We start from the raw sequence: 25,418 nt of genomic DNA on the forward strand, positions 1-25,418 counted from the left end.
CCAGCACCCAAACCCACACCAGCCTCCCCTCCGAACCCGGCAAAGACCCAGTTCAGAAACTGTTAAAAGAACCCCGCTCCCGCCTCTCCCCCAGAATCATTTCAAGGGTATGTCAAGGGGCTCGTCTTTTGTCTCTTGATCGCTATTTTCCATCTCCCTGAGAACAAACGCAAATAAATTCTCTGAAAAAACCTAACCCCCAACACACAGAAACTCAAATAGAGAAGTGCCATAGCTGAGATTTTTTCCACAGCTTGAATTCGGTGTGTCACATCATCACTGCTTTTCTCATTCCCCGCGGCTGGGGAACTTCTTAAAGCGATAATAACATTTTCACAGATAGGAACAACAACTGTGTAAAAGTTTTGCAATTACACATGGCAGGGTGAGACTCATTGCTCCCTTAAGTGGATGGAAATTGCTCCCTCCCACTACACCTTGTGCAGTCAGGACCCAAACACGGGACTGTCACCAGCAGCAGGACACTGACCTGTCACACCAGCCTGTGCTTCCCCCAAACAGCTGCTGAGACACATTCTCTGTAACACATCTTACAGGCTGTGATTTATTATAAGGTTTTATTTTATTAATGAGCAATGGTGGGAGTCTTTTTACTTGATGTCTTGCTAAGAGGGAAGTTATTTTGCTCATTAATTACAGGTACTGGATGTGAATGGGAGAAGGGCTTTAGTTTTCTCTCTGTTCCAGCTCGTTAACCACACATATCTGGTGAGAAGAAAAGGAAAAGGAGCCATGCAGAGGTAGATCCTGGAAGATTGAAACACTGCCTTGAGGCCTGCCTTGAAGATGCTGGGGGAGCTGGTGCACCTCTCATGCAGAGAGCGTGCAGCTCACACACAGGCTCTGCCAGCAGATCCCAGTGAGTTCCCATTTCACAAGCTGGAAAAAGGAGCCATGCCTTCCCACCTCGAGGTCCCTCAGACTGGGCTTGCCAGTGGCCTTCAAAGTGAGATAAAGGAAGGTGGGAGCCTGTTGAAGGATGGAAGGATGAAGGCCAGAGCCCTTGGAAGTTCTACAAGTATTTCTCGACCCACCCTCACTGTTGTGCTGGAAAAGGGCTCCGGGCTGGCCATGGGCAGGGCTCATGTCCTGGCTGCCAGAGGGATTCCATCACCCAGACCACGGCACAGCAGTGCCCACATCACCAGTGCCTGCTGAGGCTGGAAGGGTTTGTCCTGTGCCCTCTGATTCCTGCCCTTGGCTGGGGCTGTGTTACCCCTGCCCCTCATGCCAAACCTCAGGCAATTCCATGGTTTCATTCAGACACATTTATTCTAAGTGCATCCTCATGCCATCCACACTCTGCTCAGGATATTTTGTTTGGGAAATTCTCCTTTAACTCTTTGAATTCCTCTGTAAATAGGCAGCTGCCTTTACTTAGCAACTGCCTGAGTCATTTCCTCTCTGAGCAATCCTCTGGGTTCACTCTGCAGTACTTCCTCTTAACATTTGCTGCATCTTCTGATATTTTTCTTTTCTTAGCTGAAGTAGGCTGTTAAAAATAGCAACAGGATTTCACTGTGTATTTGTAAAATCGATACCAGCACCCAAAAGATCCCTTGATGTCCTTTCTCAGAATAATTTCCATTTTCAGTTGTACAATTATTAAGTCTTGAGGCAAGAGAAAGTTGCATTTTAGTGGTCCTAAAAGAAATCCCTATCTTAATGAAGATATAAACTGCTTTAATATGATTCAGGTTTCTCTTTTGAAACATTACTGAAATAATATTGGCATAAAAAATCTTTTCAATAGGAAAAACAGACTTAGGGGATGAAAGCTTTTAGCCATCTTTTCATTCTCACCAGATGCCTGGAGGATATCAGAGAATCATAGAGGTTGGAATTTTTAAAGTTGGAAAAGACCTCTGAGTCCAACTGTTAACCCTGCACTGCCTAGTCCAGCACATATCCATGTCTCCAAGTGCCACATTCACACATTTTTTTAAGAACTCCAGGGATGATGATTCACCACTGCCCTGAGCAGCCCATTCTGGTGTCTGACAACCCCTGCAGCAAAAAAAATTTCCCTAATATCCAATCCAAAATCTATACCTACATATAAATATTGTATATACTGGTTTTCAATACACTCTTCTACACTAGTTGACATTAACTATCACCTAGAACTGTCCTAATATGAGTTTATTTTTCACTGCACAGAGATACCAAATTTCTGGGATGTGAAAGCCCAAACCCTCTAAGTCAGCAGAATGAGAAGTGCTGTGCCAACCAAAATCATTTCAGGGGAAAAAAAAAAGTCCTGGTTTTAGGTAAAGGAGGAGTTTAGGATTTACCAGCTGCAGTAGCATTGCTTTAAGGAAAGTGTCCTTGTCCCACTTCAGGGTGGGAATAAGAATAAGGCTTAAATATGAGACTCCCAACACACATCCAGCAAAATATCCTTTCTGAAAGAAGAAAAGCCACACCTGACAGCCAGTGGCATTTATGCCATCACCATCCATGCTGCCAGAACCCTCCTCGTGCAGGTTCTGGCTCTGACCCATCCTCAGAAAAGGCCAAGGAAGCCTCTCTGCCAGACCCCATCCAGCCTGTCAGTGCTCTGGGCAGAAACAAGCTGTGGCCAGAAGTGTGTCTGGAATACCTGGGGTGCAGGAGATGCTGAACTCTAGCCCCTGATCTTCCCCCTGCTGCAGGATGTACCTTTGCAGCCCCTCAGAATGTCCCACCTGCTCTGCTCAGGGCATTTGGGAACAAGCAACTTTTTAATTGTGCTCAGGTTTTTAATTCTAGCTCACTTCTAATTGAGTTTTGCTTTAATGTTTGTACATGAGAAGGAGTGATAATTGAAGGGGTGGGGACCCTGCTGGAGTCAGAAAAGTGAATGTTCAGCTGATTTATGGCAGGTATTAATCAGGGCCTCACTAGATTGTTCCCACTGGGAAGAGAGGCTGAAAAAAAAGTTAGAATTTTAATGATCCTGAACCTTGTTTCCTTGAACACAGAAGAGCACCAAGCAGCCCTATTCACCATTTCCAAACAAGGGGCATTACACCTAAGTCTCTCCTCCTGTTATTTCAGGAGTCCATGACTCCTTTTCTCACTGACACACAAAGCACCCAAATCCTCTACCCTCTGCCTTTGCAAGTACAAGCTTTGACATGCAGCCCATTGTTTTGGCTAGGAAAACAAAGAGAAACATCCACCCTCACCTCTCATTACAGAAATAGGTGGTAATTGGTCTTTTTATTCAATATCCAAGATCCCAGTGGTAAGTAATAACACCATCTATAACCAAGTCTGCAGTTGACACACCCTCCTCCTCACATGAAGAATTCATAAATCCTGATTTAATCTGTTCTGTCACAGACCACTGGAGCCAAATTCCAGTTACATAGCATCTTTCTGTGCTGTATCCTACATTCAGTCACTCCACACAGGCTAGCATCTTATTTCATTTCTAGTGTTCAACTCTGCAGTGTGTTCAAGTGGATGATTTCTGAAGGGCTGTACTGAATCAGAGGCTTTTGAGGAAAATAGTCCCATGAAAGCAGGGTGAAATCTGAATGCAGAGGACAGCTTTGTGCTTGTACCACTTCTCTCTGGAGCTGTTTGTCAGAAAAGCAGCAAGCAGGCATGAGTAGTTCTCCTTTTATTTCTGCAGGTGGCACCAAGCATTTAGTTCTGAGACATATTTGTTCTTTTAAAGCTATTTTGAACTCCTGAAAGATAGTGTGCTGCTGTACAGACCCTCTGTGGCTGCACACGGCCTCTCTGCAGCTCTGTGAGCCCATCCTCCAGGGAGGGGTTCCCCCATCCATCCTCGTTGTCCCTGGGATGGTGGTGGGAGCTGAGGTGTGAGGCATGGAGAGCCCCAGCCAGGGTGAAGACTGGACAGGAGCCAGTGGCATGACTGAGTGTGGGATTACAGCCGAAGCAAGCCAAGAGCTTGGCAGGGGTGTCACTAACCAGACCCCTATCCCAGCCCTGCAGTCCCACCCCATCCTCCAACCATGCCTGAGCTGCTGCTGTGCCCTCAGACTGCTCTCACAGGGTCATTCTTCTGCTGACTTCAGAGACAGAGACACCAAAGGGCTGGTGCTGCATGGCCAGGGCACCCCTTGAGCTGTGAGGTCTGCAAAGCCACATGCAAGGACCAGGCCAGAGACCCCTGTTCTGTGACAGCTCTGGCTGGTGTTCTGTGACACCCCACACTGATCTGGTGCTTTGTCCACAGAAACTAAATATCCATATTCCTAACCACTTTCCATCCCTGTAAAACTTCAGTGCCACACTCACAACTCTCAAATTTGCCAAATGGAAGCTGCCAAATACAACCAGGCTGGGTGCTTTGAATTTTTGAGGCTGCTGGGGATTACCCAAGAGAGCCAGTCTTTTTGGGTGCCCCTTCCCACAGATGGCCTGGCTGGCTGCCCCGTGTCCCATCCAGATTTTATTTCACTGCAGCCTTTGGAGCTGTCACTCTATCCCCAGGATAACCTGTCTGCCATGCTCACGTGCAGAGCACACACTGACAGCTCCCTGGCCCCAGCCCAAAAATGTTATGACTTATTAATTTAGCAAGGCAATTAATTCACCACTGGCAGCACTGGCTGAAAAGCAAAATGAGGAAGTCAGATTCATCCTTGTCTCCAATGCATCAAAATAAAAGAACATCTTCTGCAGTGTGCTCAGCACACACACTTAGCAATCAGGAGCTCCTGGGCTGGATATTGGAGGAAATAACTGGAAATCAATGCTGCTATACCTGCTCTATCCACCTCCAGCCCTGCTCTACACTGTGATCAGATTGTGCAGAGGTTCTGCACTACACCAAATATTGGGGGTTTTTAGCAGCTATTTGTAGTCTGCTTTTCCATTCTCTGAAGGTACACACACAATAAATGTAAAACTGATGAAGATTTCCTTGTGCTATGGAGACAGAAACTCCTGGATTACTTCCCTTAGGAGGCACTTCTGGCCTCCCACTGAGTGTGCAGCTGTGTACTGAAGCATGTACTTGTTAGAATATGTTGTAGAAACATTATAATACTTAAAAGGTAGATAGTGTCTTATAATTTCAAAGCACTGTATAAGCACTGACTAATTGAGGTTCATGGCAGCACTTTTAAGCAGATAAAGAACTACCACTGAAAAATAAGTAGCAGCCAACACTTACTACCCTGAGGTCTGAACTACAATAGTTATTTTTTCAGGTGTGGAAAGGCAAAATATTCGAGTTTGCTCAGATGCCACAGTGCAGTAATAACTGGAAAATGTCAGTATTTAAATGAAACTTCAGATGGAAACCCCCCACCTCCATCCACTCCCCCACCCACTCACCAGCCAAATTAGTGCAGCTGAAGTGCTGCCATGACAGGTCTTGTCACAACTTCTTTTCACACAAGTTACACAGCCTCGATCCCCCCTGGAGCACTGGGGTGCAGGTTGGCTGAAAATCCTGCCCCCAGGGATTGCCTGAGAAAGGACAAGGCTCCAGCCCTGGTAGGCTGAGCAGGTTGTTGTCATACTAAGAAGAAGAACCAGTATTGCTGGTGGAAAGCCAGCCTCTCATGCTCAGCCCTGCCAGGGCACTGGCTGCTCCTTTCTTTTTCATTTCCTGTAGCAGAACAAGCTTCAAAGGGCTCCTGTGACAGCCACCAGCTTTGATCCAGGGTAAAACACCTTGGAAGTGAGAATCTTGGATACCAAAGCAGGTGCTGCATCACCATAGCTAGGCAAAGGAGAATCTCCAGGGCTCTTCAAACTTCTCTCCTTTTTCCTTCTTCACTGAACAAACATTCAACCCCAACAACACTCCTGCAGCCCAGTTTATGCACACGTGGGTATCATCACAGTGCTCACAGCCATTTATACCAGGCACCCACCACAGGATTTCAAACCATGCAGGGCTCACCACTGCTGACTTGAGACAGAAACCTTCACACGAGAAAGCCAAAGTGGTGGCAAAGAAACCAGTGGAAACTCTATTAGCAATGCTGTGACCTGCTAATTAGCAGTCATACTGAAAGCCATTAACTCCCAGAAAACAAGAGACCTAGAGGTTCCTGTTAGCTGAATGTGGGTTGGAGAGTACCAAGACTGAATGGTTTGCCTTGAAAAGCTCCTAAAGCATGTGCTCAGTGTTCGACTGAAGCTGTTTAGCTGGGTTTTCAGGTGACTGTGCCTGGTTCACTGTGCAGGGGTATGGAAGGGAATTACCCTCTGGAGGGTTCTTCAGGACACACTATAAATTATCACCTAGCATTGCCACAAAATGTATCTAAAGGATTCCTACATGCTATGCTATACCTCATTTATTTCAGAAATATTTAAATGTCTTGCTAGTTTGGCCCTTAAATTTCTAGAAGGAAATCTGCGTCCTTGCCAAAGATGTAAATAAATGTAGATCTAGAAGGCACCAGACTGGACAGAATGGATTTCATGGAGGGGCTACAATCCTTCATGTTGCTGTCCACAGCATCAATTTACTCATCATGAGGAACTTACCTATTATTTTACACTCACAGTGCTCCAGGAACAGAGGCAGTGCTCATTACTGTCAACTACACCAGGGTCCTAATTGCAGAGCACATCCCTGATTGCTTTGGAGGGGCTGAGTAACAATTGGCTCTGCAGGCAGTGCCGCTGCCAGACTGTCAGCATCTGCATGATTTGTGTCTCTGAGTTCCAAAACTCCAGATACCACAGAAAGGACTCACAGACACAGAGGGCCTCACATCGACCACCTTTACACAGCCCATGCAGGGACCTCTTGTTACATTACCTGCCCATTAAAAACTGATAATTTTATAATAGTAAATTTGATTAATTAATTTTCTTTTTTTTTTAATTGGAGAACATGTCCTTTTTCTCTGGTGTAAAGCCTAATTCTTTTGCAGCTCACAGCCACATTTTGAAATGTGTTCTGATAAAAAAGCTAGAAAATGCTTTCTTAGATTTTACTCTTGAAAACTTTACAACTGACATTAAATAAAAACATGAAGCCAAAGGAACCATGGGATGGTTAACTTTTGAGGAAGACATAATCAGAAAATGCAAGGAGAAACAGCTGGTCTTTCTCTTCTTGCTTCATGCCACCAGTCAGAGCTTTTTATGAAGAGTAACCGAAATGGAAAACCTGCTTGTTGCAGATGCAGGCAATTTATTAGGGCTGTCCCTAAAATGCAGCCCACAGTGTCAAGAATAAATGGCACTGCTGTGATTCTGTAGTAACAACCTCACAAAACAACCCCACCAGGCAGGGAAACTGGGCACAGATGGTGCTGGTGCTTGTGTTTTAAGGCTCTCAGCTCCAAATCTGGCCAGCTATCTCTCCTCATGGAGTCTGAGGTCCTCAGCAGCACAGCTCTTGTTGGGCTAGTGTTTACAAGGAGTTGCCTTGTGGGTCCAAAAGTGGTTTGTGGGTGAAATTCAGAAAATAAAAAAAGTGAAAAAAGAGAGTTTTTTGTGTGTAAAATGAGCAGAAGTCTGAGCAGAATCTTACCCTTCATCTCTCACTGTGTGTGCATGGATGTGTAGGAGCAGGGAGGCAGAGGAAATATGTGAGAGAAGCCATAAAAGCTCCCAGATAATGCCTCCAAAGTATTTCTAAGCCATTGCACAAGGAACAATATACAGAGACTTAAATTCACACAATTTAATTTAGACACAAGGGATCTATTTAGGTGGCTAGAAGAATCCCCATGTGGAATACGCTTACAAAGAACCTTCTTTAGGCAAAACAAACAAACAAACACTGGAGTCATTTATCTCCTTGCCTTCTTCCTGTGCTGGAATACAGGAGCTTCACAGTGCTACAGCCCCAGAGCATGACAGGGGCCTCCCGCTGTCCCTGCAGAATCCCACTTCAGTTCATTCAGCTGGGCAGGAGCAGAGGGCCCATTTCATGGGAGGACAAGGTAGGGTCTATGGTGAAGCAGCCTGAGAGACCAGGGTCTTTCCAAGCCATGCAAGGAGCCAGTAGGAATTGCCAAGGCAGCAAACTCCAGGCCAAAACAGGAAGGAACACCGTAGAGTTCAGTAGCAAACACACTGCTACAGCTCTTCTCCAAATACACTTTCTTACAGAAAGAAACATTGCTGTTCACCTGAACATTATTTCAGAATGAAATTGATCTTCTAAAACTGATTAAGTAATCCAAGAGCTGAACATTTTTCTTGATGCTGCTGAATAGGACCCATAGACTTTACTCCATATTGAACTTGGTAAGATTGGATTAATTGAAGTGGGGAGAGGCAAATTCAGCAACAGAATTAACACCTTGCAGTAACTGGTTGTTACTTCCAGGTGAGGAATGGAACCACAGCTTCTCAGCAAGGTGAATGCAGCCAGCACTTCCTTGTGCCAAAGTCACAAATGGGCCTTTATGGTGCAGTCCCAACAGCATCCATCCCACACCAAGAGCATCTTTGATCCTGGGGAGAGAGGAAAGCAAACTACAGGAAGTAATCCTACAACACAACTTGTTATTGTCCACTACCCTTACAAGCTGCTTGGAACAGCAGCTAAAAGGCACTGGGATAAAGGAGGGATTTTCAGGTAGGTAAATACCAAAATATTGCAGAAAGTTAAAATTTGGATTAAGTTAACTCCCAATATCACGTGCATTCATAAAATCAATAGTAGAATTTTGGTGGATTTTTGCTGCTGCTGCTGAAAAGCCATTTCTTTGTTCTCTCTTCCTTTGTGAGTGGGACAGTGTAAGCATCATTTCCAGGGTACTCCTTGGCTCGAGTTCCCTCTCCTTTAGAATGGGAATGGCTGACCAAAGCAGCACATTGCCTGCACCAAACCTCTGCAGGGAATCCAGGCAATGTAACAGGGCTGTTAAATCCAGGCCTGCCAGGAAATGTAGGGAGAGCAGGTGGCAGTCTGAAGCAAAAAGTCTGCACAGAGTCTGGGAAATGTGAACTATTCCTGACAAATCTCGTTCTTACTGCAGGAAGAGCCACTCTTCAAACCCCAAGCAAATATCTTACATCACCTTAGGGAAGCAAATACTTCAGACCAAGTTTCTGTCCTTGCACTAAGAATCCTCCCCATCATCACTACAACCTGCTCTTTATTCTTGCTTTTTCCAAAGGCAGTGAGGCAGTTACCAGGGACTCTCCTGTTCTCTGCCAAGGAGCTCTGCACAGAATAAAATTTGCATGACTAGCTTTTCTTCTTTTTGTCCAAGCAGACTTCCTGGACAACTGATCTTTCAAAAGCAGCAACCTTCAAACTGTTACAAAGAAAAACATCTAAGCAGTGCTAAGTTACTTAGAAATATTTTAATGCTCAAACAACTGAAAAATTATTCTGTATTTTCATAGTTCCCATAAGTGCTCACTTCTAGGCAGGGATCAATCAGTCAGATTTTTAGATCATTGCATAGATCTGAGAAGTCTTTTAAGAGTCTTCAAAAAATGTCCTTTCAGTCAGATGCACAGCACTGCTTACAAAATACTGTAACTCACATCAGTGATTTATCTCAACACCATTTGGAATAATAAAATATTCATAAAAAGCCCTACTGAAATATATTATCTCATCAGCACATGGTGATAAGATTAAATTGTTTGGCATTAGAAGTGATAAGGATTACCATATCAGTGTTTAGCTTGTTGAAATCATATTACCTAGTGCCATTGACGGTAATCACATTGAAATTCTGGATAATTTCAAATGATTCAGTAATAATTACCACACTGTGCTGTAGGCAAAGGGAGATGCTGGAATCTGCACAGCCAGCACTGAATTTGTACAACAACTCAGTGTGATGGGATTTGTACCTCAAGAAAATTGACTGAGCTGATTTCCCTTAGACTTTCCTCTGGGGAATGTAATGCTCCAAATCAGAGCAGGGCAGGAGGGAAACAGTATGGAAATTATTTTTAAAATTATCCAGCTGCTCTACAGCTCCTTATGAAATTCAGGACAAGGTTTGGGCTCTTTGGGGTAGGGAGCAATCTACTGTAGTCTGTGTTTACCCATTATTCCTGCAGCTTCCCAGATCATGTGGCAACAGAAGTAAATAGCCAGTGATGACACATGCAGTGAGAACTTGAGCACAGAGCATCTCAGTTTGGCTGAACAGATGCAGCTTTGACACACACTGTTAGGCAGCCACTGTCACAAGAAGTGGCCTAAGAGCTTAACTTTTATAACCTACTATTATTTTTTACTATCTTCAATGTGCTCAACCACCCAGACACACCCATACAAAATACAGCAACTGCCAACCTCAGAGAGAGCTTATCCTTGATGGAAAGCCAGAGAATAATAATACTTAATTTACTTATTAAACTTATTATGTTTACTTACATAAACACTGAAAAGATGATAGATGGTGAGAACAGACTTATTTATCCCTATTTTGACCCCCACAAGCACTTAAATTTGTATGGATATGTTTTCTAAGACAACACATAGGTATAATTCTATGAAGTGAGAACTGGTGGGCAGGCACAGGATGGCAGAGAGGAAAGGAGAGGATCTGTTTCCATATGCTACATGTGCATGTTTCTTTCTCAATTCCTTTATGTGTAAATTGGTCTCCTGCCCTTACTAAACTATTATACAGAAAGAATTGGTGTCAGGCACTGAAGCATCAAACCCTTTCTGCCAGCCAACCAAGCAGCCACATGACCACCATGTCTTCCCTTGAACTCATTTATCTTTTGTCACTGCTTAGAACACTCTAATTTTAGAAGGCAGTTCTGCAACCCTTGCAGTGAATAATACTCATTCTGGCCAATAGTCCCACAAGGCACAAGTAGGAGCACCAGAATCACAGAAACACAGAGCTGAGACAGAGCTCAAGAGGTCATGGGAAAGACCTGTCTTTCTGGGCTGACACTCACCCAGACACAGACCCTCCATGCTGGAGCATTACTGCTTCCCCAGCAATCCATCCCACTATTATTCCCCCCCCCCCCATAATATTTTCCTTGAAATCAAATAATCTTCCCTGATAAAAATCACATCAATCATCTTTTACTATCTCTGTTTCAAAGAAAGCAGATTATCACCCATTATTTACCTCTTCATTAGACTGGAAAAAAAATTCTAATTCTTTAACTTTCTTCATTCATTCTCTCATTATTTCTTCTCACTTGCTCTAGATGTTCCCCAGCTGGCTTGCATCTTCTTGGGCAGCACCCCCAGAGTGGTCCTGCTGCTCCCTGGTACTGCTGATGGGCAGAGGGGGGCTGTGTGTCCCAGAGCCTCTGTCCCTGCTCTGGGGCACGTCCCTTTTCACAACACCAGGCCACTGTTGACTCATGCTCAGCTTGTGACATCCCAGATTATTTTCTGCTCTATCTGCTATTAGCAAGCTGTCCTCTGTCATGCCTTTCCACACTGAATTGTTCTTGTCTAAATGTTTTCTCTTGCATCAATCCCTATTTACCCAAATCTTCTCCTGGACTGTATCTCTAACTTTCAGGATCATTCTGAATTCTACACTTGTACTCTACCATATCAGCAGTGCACACAAATGATAAAGGAATACTTCCCCTTCTATCATCCAGGTAACTAATAAACACACTGGGACAAGGACAAACTAACAGCTGAATTCTGTATCTCTTCTATTAGGCAATACTGTCTAATAACTGCACAGCTAAGGAATTATTCACCCAGATAAATACAAGTGAACTCGAGCCAGAGCTGAGAAATGAGGTCCTAAGCACACAGATGCATTAGTAACACCAAGGTTTGCAGGTATTTGTCCCAGCAGGCGAGCAGTAAACAAGAATGTGCAGTTAAAGCCCATTTGGAAAGAATATTGGGCAGCTACAGTAATTTTCATGCCATCAATTTTCTTTCCATCAACCACAACAGTTACATTCACCACAGGAAACCCACTATAATCTGTCACAATACAGGCCTTACACTTTTGGACTTAGAACATTTTGAAATACTTGTTCATAATTTTTCAAAATCCTACACATGGATATAAATATAAAGATACATTTAATTTCCCTGGTTTCTTGTTTTAGCTCTTACTCAGCAAGACTCTGACACAAATAAAGTTGAATACACATGAACATTTTGCTGTTAGATACTTCAATGACCAAAGGAATTAGGACCTGTAATCTCACAGAAAATAAAATCTGGGGGCTGTTTTCTTGAACTAGAATATAAAAACCATTATATCAGATTTCAGACTGACTCAGACAAGCACAACATCTAATACTGTGTAACAATGGATACTTTGGGAAACAGGGTAAGGAATAAATTAATAGGTGGGTGCTTCTTCCTCTGGCACCATCCCCAGATCTATCAGTGGCTTAGGGATTTTCTGAGCATTTCTTTTTGCAGCTAGGTCATCACTGCAACATTAGCTCAAACATTCCTAAACTGCTCATCAAAGAAAAAGATAACACATTTTCCACATTGGGGCAGATTTTACCAGCTCAGTTCCTGTGTGCCTAAAGATAAAAGATATGCTTGTCAGTTTGTAGATACATGGAGAGCAGGGAGGGACAATGCTCCACTTCTACCTCAAGAGTCCTTTTATCTCTCATGAATTTATATGTGCTTGGCCTTTTTATTTTAACTTTACAGCCTCCACTGCGCCACCACAAACATCCTGAGTGTGCAACACTTGGTTTATTTCCTTTCCTGTAATTCATACCTTCTACTCTGAAGCTTTGCATGTGCAGAATATCAGGCGTGTTAATTTGCAAGCAGTAAGACCACTCAGGTATGTGTTGGTTGAAATGGAAAGGAAAGGAAAGAAAATGTCATCTCATTTGAAAGTGAATTTTAGTTGCCCACTCTGTTTGCAAGCATCCCCTTCAGTGTGATTGCTCCCATGCCATTTCTCAGAGGAACAAAAATGTATAAATAGACTCTGACCCCTTTTATTGCATAGTGTGTTAAATGGGAAAGTTAAGGAAAATAACTGTAACCTAATAAAAATTCAGAGGCACCTCAAAACATTAATGAACACTTTATTATTACAGATATGGAAAGCACAGCCCCATAAAAACACAAATTACTTTTGGGGCTTGCAAAACACAAAAATTACATTCTCTCAGGTAGTTTGACAATTTTTTTACACACGTACATTGTGCTTTATGCTGTTGAGAATGAATATAAACCATTTTGGTGATATTTTCTGATACTTGCTGATTAAAGGAAGATGGAAAAATACATGGATATTGAACAAGGAATCAAGAAACCTGGGTTGGGCTTTTTCGCTGTGCTGTTTTGTTCATGACATAACCAGAGACTTTGATTTCAATGACTCAGTCTTCTCATCTGTAAAATGAGGATAACATCCGAATGTCTCCCAGTGGAATGGTGAAATTTGATTTCAGCATGTGGAAAAAGGACATGGAGATTGCTAAGTGGCAAGGTGTTATTACCATATATTATAAATATAAACCTAGGAAATTTGGCATTGAATGTGCAGGGGGTTTTTCACCTTTAGCTGCCCTTCAGTTTTAAATACTACTACTAATAACTGACATTCTGTTAACACTGAGAGGAAACAACAGACAAAGGATTCTGTGCACAAACATATAGCCAAATTTAAAAAAGAAACAAAGAACAGGGCAAATCTGTGGTCTGAATATTCAAGCTAAAATGGAGCTCTACTTGGAATATTTAAAAGAAAATATTTTTCATTCTCTTGAAATACTACCTGATCTTACTGCTACTTCTGCATTCATCACAATTATGGGTTAATTTTTTGGCCCACTGGCAGGCAAACTTTCTGTTCATGATTGCAACGGGAGTTTCCTGCACAAGGCCCAAAGAGCCTGCCTTTTGGAATGGCTATGGATGCTGCTTTACCTTCACTTTTCACAGAGTGCAGACTCAGAGGCAAAACGAGATTATTCCCAAATTTACTGATAACCAACTAGAGAAGCATCTCTCCCTGAGAGCTCTCTAATGGAAGGCAACTCATCATGGTTAATAACACATTAGTTTAGGTTGGAAGGGACCTTGGAGACCATCCAGTGTCAAGTCCCTTGCAGTGTTGGAATGACATTTGCAGTTGTTGTGGGGACACAAACTGCCCTGGGGAGCTGTCCTGTGCCCACCCAGCCTGGAGCCGGCCAGCAGTGCCAGGCTCCCCTCAGCACCGGCCACCATCGGGGACCACGATGGCTCCCGTGGGGCGGCCAATTCCACTGGCCCCTTTGGCAGATGTTCATAGAATATTCAAAATATTCAACCCCTAAACCACTAAACCAAAGGCGTATTTAAGAGGTTTCTGGCTCTGGCACTGGGTGATGTGGTTTAGTGGTTGTAGGGCCAGCTCTGAGTGGACTTGATGATCGTGAAGGTCTCTTCCAGTCTTGACAATTCCATGATCCTAAACCGCATCACTCAGCGCCAGATCCAAACACCTCTAGGGACGGTGACTCCACCGCCTCCTTGTGCAGCCTATTCCAACACCTGACCACCTGAACAGTGGATTTTGTTTTTTCCTAATCTGAATCTCTGCTGTCGCCGTTTAAGGCCGTTTCCTTTCCGTGCAGACCCAGCAGATGAGACGGGCCCCATCTCACTGCACGCTCCCGTCAGGGGTGATGAGGTCCCCCCTGAGCCTCCTGGAGCCCCCCGGCTCCCTCAGCCACTGCTCATCAGACTCCCAGTCTTTCCCAGTTCCCCAGTTTTGGTCTCTCCCAGTTCCCCAGTCCTTGCAGGAGGTTCCCCAGTCCTTGCAGGAGGTTCCCTGCCCCCGGCCGGACCCGCTCCAGCAGCCCGGTCCCTGTGGAAGCGCAGCCCAAGGCAGTGCCCTGCGCTCGCCACGGCCGCCCCGGATGGACGCGGGAGCGCTCCCGGTGCCGGCGGGGCGGGAGCGGGCGGAGCCTGCGCACTGCGCCCCGCGCCCCGCGGCCCGCCCGGCACTCCCGCGGCCCGGCGCTGAAGATGGCGGAGGGCGGTCCGGTGCCCCCGTCCTGCGCTTCCTCCTCCTCCTCCTCCTTGAAGGGGCTGCGGGAGCAGATGGGTGAGAGCGGGCAGGGAGGGGTAGCACGGGGGGTGTGGGGGGGTCCGGCGGCCCAAGGGCGCGGCTGGCGCCGGCCGCCCCCCCCCGGCCGCCCCGCTGGACGTCCGGCCCCGTCCCGGGGCGGGGAAGGGGCACCGCGAGTGGAGGCCGCCGGGTCTGCCCGGCCCCGGCCCCTCCCCGCCCGGTCCGTGCTTTCCCGCAGCCCCGGGCGGTGATTGCTGCCTCGGGACCTCCCGCAGCTCGTGGGCTCGGCAGAGGCGGTGCGGGGAGGCTGCGTTACACGAGCCGCCCGTTTTTCACCGGTTCTCCAACTTGGCGGTGTCTGTGCTGGCTCTTGCTTTCAGAGGGTTTGCCCCAGCGATGTGTTCGGTCCCGAGTGCAGAAGGCAGAGACAGCCCCTGGCACTGATTTCTAATCAGAGATTGAATAATTCGCGATTTTACTTTTCACTTTTTTTTTTTTTTTTTTTAACTGATGTTGGAAGAGGGCTGAAGAAGCTCTGCTTTGGTTTTGTCTTTGGCTATGCTTATGTGCCTATTTATTCTTAAGGTCCTTAATAATATACTTTGCAACGAGTATTGTGCATGCACAATATATGTTTGCAGCAACATTTCGTGGTATATCTCCATGCAAAAGCTTTGTGGGTGAGCATTAGAAAAGATAAACATTTATTTATCCTAGTCACAAAAACCAATAAGTAAAGAGACTTGTGGTTTGATCTAAGCTAACTAACTAGGACTAGATGTAGCAACTACTCTTGAGAGCCTCCTGCATGATTGTTTTCACTGTATCTGTGTAATTACATAAAGAGGAGTGCTGGCAAAGGGTCCTGAATGCACAACTCTCATCTGGCATTCTTCTTCAGTGTGTTGGGTGTTGGAAATACTATTTAATTACTTTTTGTTTCTGTTTCAAAATTAAGACAGTTTAGTGCTCCAGAAGAATAAAGATCTGCCAAAAGATAGCACTCCTCACCTGCAAAGGCTGTGTCTGTTTGAACCTTATTCTTCCTGCTGGAACTGCTGAATTTTATTTTGCATATGGGATGCACTTGCATGGTGGCAGCTAAGTTTTTCTAAGGATGGGCACCCATATTTGGTTACAGCTGTCATGACCTAGATTTAGTCCCAAAATCACAGAGGAAATGCTCCATGGGCCAGGCAGCTCCATCTCCCTTCAGATATGCACATGCTGTAATATGCACATCATGTTGAAAAAACAACCCCCCTCCCTAGATCCTGGAAAGGCTAGACCTTGAATTTTTTTCCCTGAGGGGGTAGAAGTCACTGAACCAGAATCTGAACTTCGGTGTACATAGAATGCATTTGTAGCAGTTATGTGCTCAAAGATAAACTCAGTGCTAATGTGCAATGAATCAATGCTGTGAGCTCGCAGGCTGCTGCAGCTCTGCTCCCGACTTCTAGTCAGTTGCACTCCCTGGAGAGAGCAAATGATGTTTAGAAATCATCCTTGCAATCCAGCGGTTGACGGTGGAATTTGCAGGATAATTTGCCACAGTATTTGCTGCTCTTTGGAGAAGTTGAGAGCAGCAGCCAAGTCTGATATCGCAGCTGTTTGGAGAAGATGTAGGGAAAAAAAAAAACCACCCAAAGGAACCTCGACGTTCAGTCCCACGCTCCCCTTCAGCGTGTTTGGGGAGGGATAGAACTTCCTGCTTGTCTGAGCTCACTTGGCTGCGTGGGGGACTCCTCAGTTCCAAAATACCTGCTAACAAGAATGCTTGGAGCCAGTTTCTGCTGCTCTGTGGGCAGTTGTGTGCTTTGCTGTCTTAATCAATCTGGAGAACAAACATCTATGCAAAATAAATACCGTGTTGTGTGCCTTCAGCTGTTTGTCAGTGAACTTGTGTCTGGGAATCTCACGTTTAAAGACAATAAATAAAAAGAATCTTGCTGAGAAACCACAGCTCTTTCTGGCAGCCTGGCTAAGAGGTGTGTGTACATACTGTTTGTATAGTCACCTTCTGCACAGGTACCTTTGTTGGTCCTTTTTAAAGGACACCTCTGGGTTCTTGTTCTGTTCACTTCTGCTCTCTGTGACCGGCCTCTCGATACTGCTTTGCTCTGTGGCTGATTTGCGCTTGTTAATTTTTAGGCCTTGCGCACAGAATCCCATGGTGCCACTTGTAACTAATTTCCAATTTTGTATGTTTGGCAAGAAAAGTATTCTCCTAAATTCAGTCTAGTGTTGAGGTAAGGAAAAGGTGTTTCTCCTTCTTTGAGAGAGTATCAACTGTAATTAAGATTCTGCAGGCCAACTCATGCCTGCAGTGCCAGTTCTGCAGTTCCTTTGTGATAATTTTCTGCCCTGACACACTTGTCCAATCTTATTTCCTTTATGTGGATGACAAAAAGCAGAATCTGCTACCACAACTAGAAGGCAGTTAAGGTTTCTGAAATCGCTTAACATTGTAGTTGTACACTGAACCAGCAGTGCATAGATGGCAGTTGCTTACCCCATTTCTGTTATCCATGCTTGCTGTTGTCATCCCTCAGGGATGAAGAGGAATTTTTGATCCTATTCTAATGCCATAAGTACTGCTGAGCTTGTTAAGATGTGAGAAGAGGGGAATGGTCGGGTACTTGTGGTTTATCCAGTAAGTGAGGTTTTCCTTGAATAGTGTGGGTAATCAGAGGAAAAATATCTGTAATTTGCTGCTGTTGCCTATATTTGTTGTCTTCATTTTCACTGGAATACTGAAAAGTCCTGTCTTTCATAGTATGAGTGGTAGAGAATGTTTGGATTTTTTACTAGAGCTTGGTATTCCTGTGCAGTTGCCAGGATTTCCACTCATGTATTGAATTGCTGTGGCAAAGGTTATTCAAAACAGTATATTTGAATGGTGTTCATACATATTTTCCTTTCCAGGACCTGCATCATCTTTTGGGAAACCTGTCTCAGGTTTGGGGGAAAAAATAAAGTGCCCTTTTCAGCTAATCTAGCTGCAGGCATAAATTCCTTGACCTGGTTGGAAGCTTTCTAATAAAACAACAACTTCATTCCATGTAATCAGTTTTTTCTCCCTGTGTAAGTGGCACTGTCTGGCTTTGTCCATTTTGCCCAGACCACAGTTCTTAGCAACAGCTTTATCAAGTGCATGTACACAGAATTGGCTTGAAAAGAAGGATGGATGGATAACTAATAGTGCAACTTCATTGCTCAAGCAAGTAGTCAAGGACATGCACAGGTTTGTCTGGTCTCTAGATAACAGTTATAAAACATCAGAACACAAGTTTGCACCAACCCCTGTAGGAGTACTAGAGAACTCTTGGGTACAGTCTTGGTCCCACAACAGAAGATGGTCAGAGGAAATTATTTGGGATCCAGATGCACCTGTCAGACAGTTGATGAGTTGACCTGTGTGTCAGAGCTGCTTGCTGCAAGACAGGAAGAATTTACTTAGGAATTTGGGTCCTTTAAAGTCTCTGTGATTGGCAGTGTGGCTGTCAGTAGAGGTGGGCTTTAGATCTTGCCTGGGAAGCTGCAAGACAAGGAAACCATTTCTTTGCCAGGTTTCTCACAATGTAGGAATGCTGCATGAAAAAAGCATCTTGAGCATTCAATTGTTGTCTTACTTGGTGATGTTTGAGTGAGTGACTGGTACAGGTCCCATCTGCAGAGCAAAGGCAGCCCGTCTCTGGGGCATTCAGCTCATGATCACTGGGGCTGGCTTCAATCTCTTGATTTGTCAGACTCCTCAGAACTTTGGAGAAAGCTCTAAGGGTTTTTTGTGCTTCTTCTTTTTTCCCTGCATGAAAGTAGTAAGACTGCTTTGCAGAGTGTCAAGAAAGTAACTGCAAAGAACTGCTCAGAAATTTGATTTCATGTAGATCTCAGTGGTGAAAGAACATTCCCAAATCAGGCTGAGAACTTTAATGTAATTGTGATGGCTATGAGCTCTAATTTAATTTTCTTTTTGTTCAGGGAAATACAATCATATAGGGTAGGGATAATTTCATGCTGATTCAGAAAGATGAATGCTATGTATTGAGGTGCTTAGCATTCTGAAGATTACTTCCAGTTGTAAGTGGTTTATGAAAGGTTTTATTAGAATTTAAAACTTAAAATTCTTGAGATTTCTCCAAATATATTCAGGAGAGATATCCTCCTTGCTGTAAGGAGGAAAAAGTCAAACAAACAAAAAAACCACCCAAACCATGTGCATATACAGCATATTTTTTTCAGTTTCTTGTGTCGAGTGTTCCATTCTCTGCATATTTCTTTATGTGCTGAAATTACAGAATATAAATTTGGCTTCCATGCTTCAATTGAGATGAAACTATTTAGCAAATAATGACTTGCAAGGGTCATAACTCCAGTGGTGAGAGCCCAGAGATGCTGTGGCTTACACTATCCCTAACTGTGCATAGTCTTAAAATGTGACTGGAATTAAGGACTGCTCCTTTTTCACACAGTTGTGTTTTTCAAAAAGAAAATGGGAATACTGATATGCTATTATTAATTTTCAGTTCTTAAAGATGATATGAGAATAAAGAAGAGTTAGAATGGGTTACTGTAAGATAAATGGAAAAAATAATCTAGGTTAGTAATAATAATAGGGGTATCAAAAGCTGCTGGTTGTCTTTAAATTTGATGGAATAATTGGAGATGCTTGCAGTCCTCTTGTGAAAGGACACCCTGACAAATAAAATTCTGAGCATGCAATTTTAATGACTTCTGTGAATATGACTTATCGGATTACTTGTGGTACTTTAAAATCCAACTGGGACTGCAAATTTCTTGTCTGCCACAAATAAACTAGTGCCATTTAGCTTCCAATTATGAGCTTACAACCAGGTTAATCTTAATTGATGATATGCTTTCAGTGTTTTTGCATATGCCTGTCCAATAGTCAAAACCTTTCTAGATGCTGGTGGTTTAAGTTTTTTGGAGTGTGGGGTTCATGGAAGAAAAAAGTGTTGCTCAGAATTGTTTTTGTTTGAAAGAGACAGAAGCCGCCACTGCTGCATAATGCCTGTGCATAAAGGGACACAAGCCTTTGCTTTTAAGGAAGGCTGACGTGGTTGCTTGACATTTGTTCTTGACTAAATTATTTTTATATTCCAGTCAGTTTGGAAGTTCTGCTTTCTAGGTGAAGGATCCCCAGCTGATGTTGCCTTTGAAGAAAGTAGTTACCACTGGCCATGCTCAGAATACCTCTCTCTTTTTCTCATAGTGTTTTTCTCTCCCTTCGTAATTCACAGGGAACTTCTAAAATACTCCTTTATGAGTACTTAACTGACTCTTAATTTACAGACACTCTCTGTTGTTTAAATGCACTGACCTGAATCTTGGGAGGGAGAATAGATATTGTAGTGCCTTGTTCTCTAGGCAAGTGTTTCAAAGCTTCCAAGTGTTAGAATTCCTCTCCCAAGCCAAAGAGGTCTTGGCTACAAGAATATAGAAATACTGTAGGGATCTTTATACTTAAAGAACTTAATTTAATAGAATTCATTAATTTATTAATTTCAAATTATCCTCTGTTTAATTTTGCCAAGAGAACTTCTTAGAGGAACGTTTTTGCAGCACAGAGTTGATCAATATTATTGTATGTTGTGTTCTGGACATTAAAACCAAGGACATTTCATCTCCAAACCAGATCAGTGCATGTCACCTTACTCACATTCAGATTTCTTTAAAAGACTTTCTGCCATTGGATAGTGAATTTAGAAAGAAATACGGTCTTTTTATTTGTCTGTCTAGCTCTTTTTTCCTACTTGCTTTTTTACACCCGTTTGCCGCTTTTCACTTATCCTTCAAGCTCTTTGAGGCAGAGACTGATTATGGTTATTTTGCTGGGGTCTTACATTGCACATATTGGAGTGTCCCAGAGCCTTCATTTTCTAATTAGCTGTACAGCTTTAAGAAAATTTGCAGTTTATTTCCTTTTACAATTTGCACCCCCCTTTTCTGCTTTAGGCTGAGGGTTTGCTGCATTAAACACACTGTAGACCTGTCAGTGTCCTGCAGCACTGTCTGTATTGAGTGATTTGATTTGAGACTGGCCTCTTGGGGGTAAATGCCAGCACTAGTCTCTCCTTCTGAAACACACAGACAATGTTTGAATGAGCTCTAAATGTTCCATGAGAAATTTATCAAGTGTAGAAAGCAAAAGCAGTAGTTTTCACTGCTGTCCTGTAAAGGAACTGCTATCCTTGCACCAAAAGACAGCTCAAAATGGAGTTTTCCCAGGGTTTGTCTGGAGTCCGTTGTGACTCGCAGTGCTGGGCTGTGGTCTGGGCTGGCATTGTTTGGGCTGGGTGAATTAAACAATAGGCACAGCCTGCAAACAGGAGCACAAAAGCGTTTTCAAGGCCATGCTTCTAGCAAGCAAAAAAGCCCCAGACTGTTCAGGAAAGAAGGAAGTCGTGGAGAGAAGTTAGCTATTGCCAGTGTTAGGGATAGTGCACTGTGAGAGAAAGAAACAATACAATGAAAAAAACAGATGTGAAATAAGAGAAGAGAGCAAGGGCTTGTCTTGAAGTTACATTTTGCAGTGGCTTGCAGGAGTGTGAAGAGGAGTCAGTGTTAGGCAGCCCCAGAGTTGGAGGAGTAAAGCAGAGAGCTGATTTCTGTCTGTAGCTTTTGCCAGTGCTTGAGCTAGAATTCCGGTGGGAACTGAGCTGTGCAGAGGAGGTTAAAGTGGGACTGTTCTGGCATCTGTGAAGCCAGTCCTGCATTGAGGGACAACATATGTGCTCCTGAGGCACTGGGCAGTGCTATTAAATAGAGACAATTATTTGTACAGCAGACTGGTTATTGATAATCTTCTGTTTTACCTTTTGGGTCCTTCTGTAGCTGTTAAACCTGTATCTAGTTCTGTTCAGTTGAGAGTGTTAAATCTGTATACCCCTATATATAAGCATTGATGTCACATAACTAGTAAGTTTCACAATGAATCTGCTTGAAATTAGCTAAGGGCATATTCATTGTGTAGACTGCTTTCATTTTAGTCCTGTGTATTAGGATACTCTGGAATTTCCAGTATGCAAAAACAGGTAAATATTTCAGCTAAACTTGAGAAGGTTCACAAGGGTCTTTGTGAGAGTGGAGTTTCTGCTGTCATTCTACTGAATTTCTTTCAAGAGATGAATAATAATACACCTCACTAATAAAGAACCTCAAATTGTGGAAGCCAGGTGTCTTTCCAGAGAAGGAGATAGATTTATCTTGTCAGCCCTGTGTGCACAGCACAGACAGTGCTTCTTACTAACCTTATGATGGCTTCTGCAAGAGTTGGTGACAATGTCTTTGTCCTTTCTGATCATTGTGCTGGCAGTTGCTTTTTCCATTAAGTAGCAAGAAGCATAATTCATGTTTGAGTAGTGTAAGTGAGGTTAAAATAAGAGAATGAGTGGCAGTGGGTATCAGTGAGACTCCACAGATGTGTTTTCAGTAGTGTTCAGACAGCTGAAGGTAGTGAGGATGGTGTGGCTGTTGAGCAATGGTGTAACATCTCTGACTGTAGAAAGTTTCTGGAGATGGCTGCTAATTCTGTTAAGGACAAATTTCAATGCCTTGGTCTGTGCTTATATTACAGTCAAGTTTGCTTTAGATTATGTACTTCCCCTAGGGCAAAATGTGCAGAGATCAATGCAAAAATTAACTAGCAACCTTCCTGGTGCCTTTCTGGTCATGCCCTAGGCAGAGTACATAGTATGAGTATCATAATATGTCTTTGAGATTGCTTCAGCTGTATCTTTGCAGGCTTCCTTATAAGAAATAAGTAATTTTTTAAAATTCTGTGATTAAAAAAAAATATTTCTTGGTCTTAATCTGGATGTGGATGTTTAAAGATAAGTAAAAATAAAATACTTGCTTAAGTTCTTGCAAGTATGTCTGAAATACTTACTCGTGGAGCTGCTAATTCATATACTGCAAAGGAATGCTTGTGTCAATGGGTTCAAGACTTGTGATGAACTGAAGAAATCACCCTGAACTACCTTGAACTTTGGGAGTAAAACCAGAATGTTGTACAGAATTAGCTGAAGTGGTCTTAAAGGGAGGAAAGCACATAAAGATAGTAAAATAGGTATCCCATGTAGGGAATAAATATAGGACAAAGTTTGCAAATGGAGTCTGGGATAGGGATAAGACAACAGGAAGCTCTTCCAGCCTGCTGAAGCTGAGAGTGTGCACTGCTTTCTGGAGATCTCTGTGCTTCCCATCTGGTGGCTGCCCAGACAAAACAGGAGAACCATCTGCCTCCCAGCTGGTCCGTCAGAAGGTGCCTACAGGGAAGCTCACATGTTTGTTTGTGGAGCCTGTCAGTCCTTGCAGCCCAAAGATGGGATCAACGGGGAAAGACAGTAAAGGGGAAAAGAGGAATGCACACAGAGAGGGCTTTCTCTTCATCATTAAAAACTTTCTGTGTTGTCCACTTGTTTGTGTGAAGGTGCATCCTTCCTCTGGTGTCATCTGAACAAGGAGTAGTGGTCTAAAAACCAATACCTAATTTTTCTTAAAGCCTGAAACATATGATCTTGCATCTGTTTGTCTTAACCTATGCTAATTAATGATTGGAAATAAGCTTAAAAGGCAGTGCATGGAAATCTCAAACTTGAATGCTGACTTTGCTCATCTTTCCTGAAAGTATGTACAAAACTTTTAAAGGATCTGAACGCTTACTGGCAAACAGTACATCCCTGTAGTGGAACAAGACAAGAACAGAGACTTGCAGATTTGGCACAGATTGCTATAAAATCAGAGATATTTTGCTGTGAGGTTCACTTTTGATTCATGGGTTGCTTCTTGTTACCTGCTTTAAACTTCTGTGGACACACTTAGAATCACAGCAATGCTTAACATTCAGGAGCCCTCATAACACCCCCATTTCAGAAGCTTAGTCTGGGATTTTTTCATTTGCTTTGCATAACAAGTCATTAAATCATAAGAAGCAGAAGGATTGCTGTGAAAGTCAGCACATTCTGCTCTCTGTAGTTCCACAAGGGAAGGGAAGAGCGAGGGGCAGTGTCCAGCCAGGGCATGGTCATGGGGCAGGGGATGGGGTGGAAAGCCTGGAGCTCGCTGGGTGAAGGGATGGAGCTGCTTCAGTCCCTAATGAGGTTTGCTAAGAACAGCAGTGGGTTCTTTGCCAGTCTTGGCAGGGGCCAAGGGTATTAGCCGTGTGCAGGGGCTGAAATAGAAATCAAGGTTTATTTTTAGTGCCAGTCTCTTCAGGGCATATTGGAAACCTGATCAGGGAAGGGAAGGACTGTCATGCTCAGTGTGAGGGAGGCACCTCAGCACCTGCACTGTCAGGGGATCGTGAGCTGGAAGTGAAATTGGGAGGGTTGGATTTGACTAGAATGTCACCTCCTGGTGCTTCTGTGGGTTTGGTTTATCTCTGACTTGCTTGGCCAGACCTGGGGTGCTAAATGGTGATGAGGGTGCAGAAGGAAAACTGCTTTCCAAATGACCTAATCTTTTCATGGTTCAAATAGCTCTATTTTATTATGTATGATTGCAGATATTATTATTATTAGCCTCATGCATGGCTTATATTTTTATTAATTTTACCTGGAGCACTTAAAAGTAGACTACTGTACAATAAACACACAAATTATGCTGATCATAGAATATTGTTGTGAAAGACTACTGTGGGAGGGCAAGCTCAGAATAGAAATGAGGTATAATTTGACTCTTAGAGAATTTTTCCTCTCCAGGGAGTTTGCTGAATATGTCCATGAAGGCACCCCCCCAGTAATGCAACATGTGACACAGATTCTAGTGAAATGGTTGTTAACTGGTTTCCTGTTCTGGGTATCCTGATTCATTGCAGAGGTGTTAGGCTCTGTATTTTACAGAGATATATTTTGTGGAAAATTCTTTTCCATGAAGCTTTACTCCATAGCAGAATGTAGCTTCACTGCTACATTCATTATGGAAAACTAGGCAGAGAAATCATAGGTATCTGTGCCAAAAGCATTTAAATATATTAATTATTAAGGTTTCTTTTATCATATCAAAACAAAATAAGATGGGTATTTCTTAAAGATTGCATAGTGCAACAATATGCAATGCATTTTCTTTTACTGTAGTAAAATGTGGACTTTGAAAATCACAGTTTTGTATTGTAAATTTACCATGAAATTGTCAAGGGCCATAAAACCTGTCTGTTGACTAGGAACTTGGTGAAATTGAGCTCATGTGTTTCAGGGATGTATCAAATGTAATGTCTGTTCCCCTTTTATTAATCTTCTGTTCGGATCCCCAGTTCACATTTGATTCTGGCTTTCTCTTGGTTAAATGGATCACATCCATGTGACATGAAGGTGCAAGCCCTGTGCGTTAAATCTGTTACTTTCAAATATGGAAGCACATTGTTTCTATGCAAATAATGAAGCACTGAAGGAGTGAACATAAAATATTTCATCTGACATACAAAAAGCCTTGTTGTGCAGAGTCCTCTGATTGGGTATTTCTAGAGTTTTTTCACCTCTG

The 25,418-nt window shown here is 43.3% G+C and overlaps 1 protein-coding gene across 1 annotated transcript in view; it reads left to right on the top strand.

Annotated features, from left to right (window-relative positions):
* The first annotated feature begins 14,836 nt into the window (after window positions 1–14,836).
* MAP7D3 (MAP7 domain containing 3) overlaps window positions 14,837–25,418 on the top strand; it is a 42,386-nt gene continuing 31,804 nt past the window's right edge. The window contains exon 1 of the mRNA XM_030228703.2: window positions 14,837–14,954. Within this exon, the coding sequence (XP_030084563.2) occupies window positions 14,876–14,954 (79 nt within the window). The 5' untranslated portion in view covers window positions 14,837–14,875. The remainder of the gene's footprint in view (window positions 14,955–25,418) is intronic.

This window comes from Serinus canaria, chromosome 4A (assembly GCF_022539315.1).
Source record: "Serinus canaria isolate serCan28SL12 chromosome 4A, serCan2020, whole genome shotgun sequence".
Lineage (NCBI taxonomy): Eukaryota > Metazoa > Chordata > Aves > Passeriformes > Fringillidae > Serinus > Serinus canaria.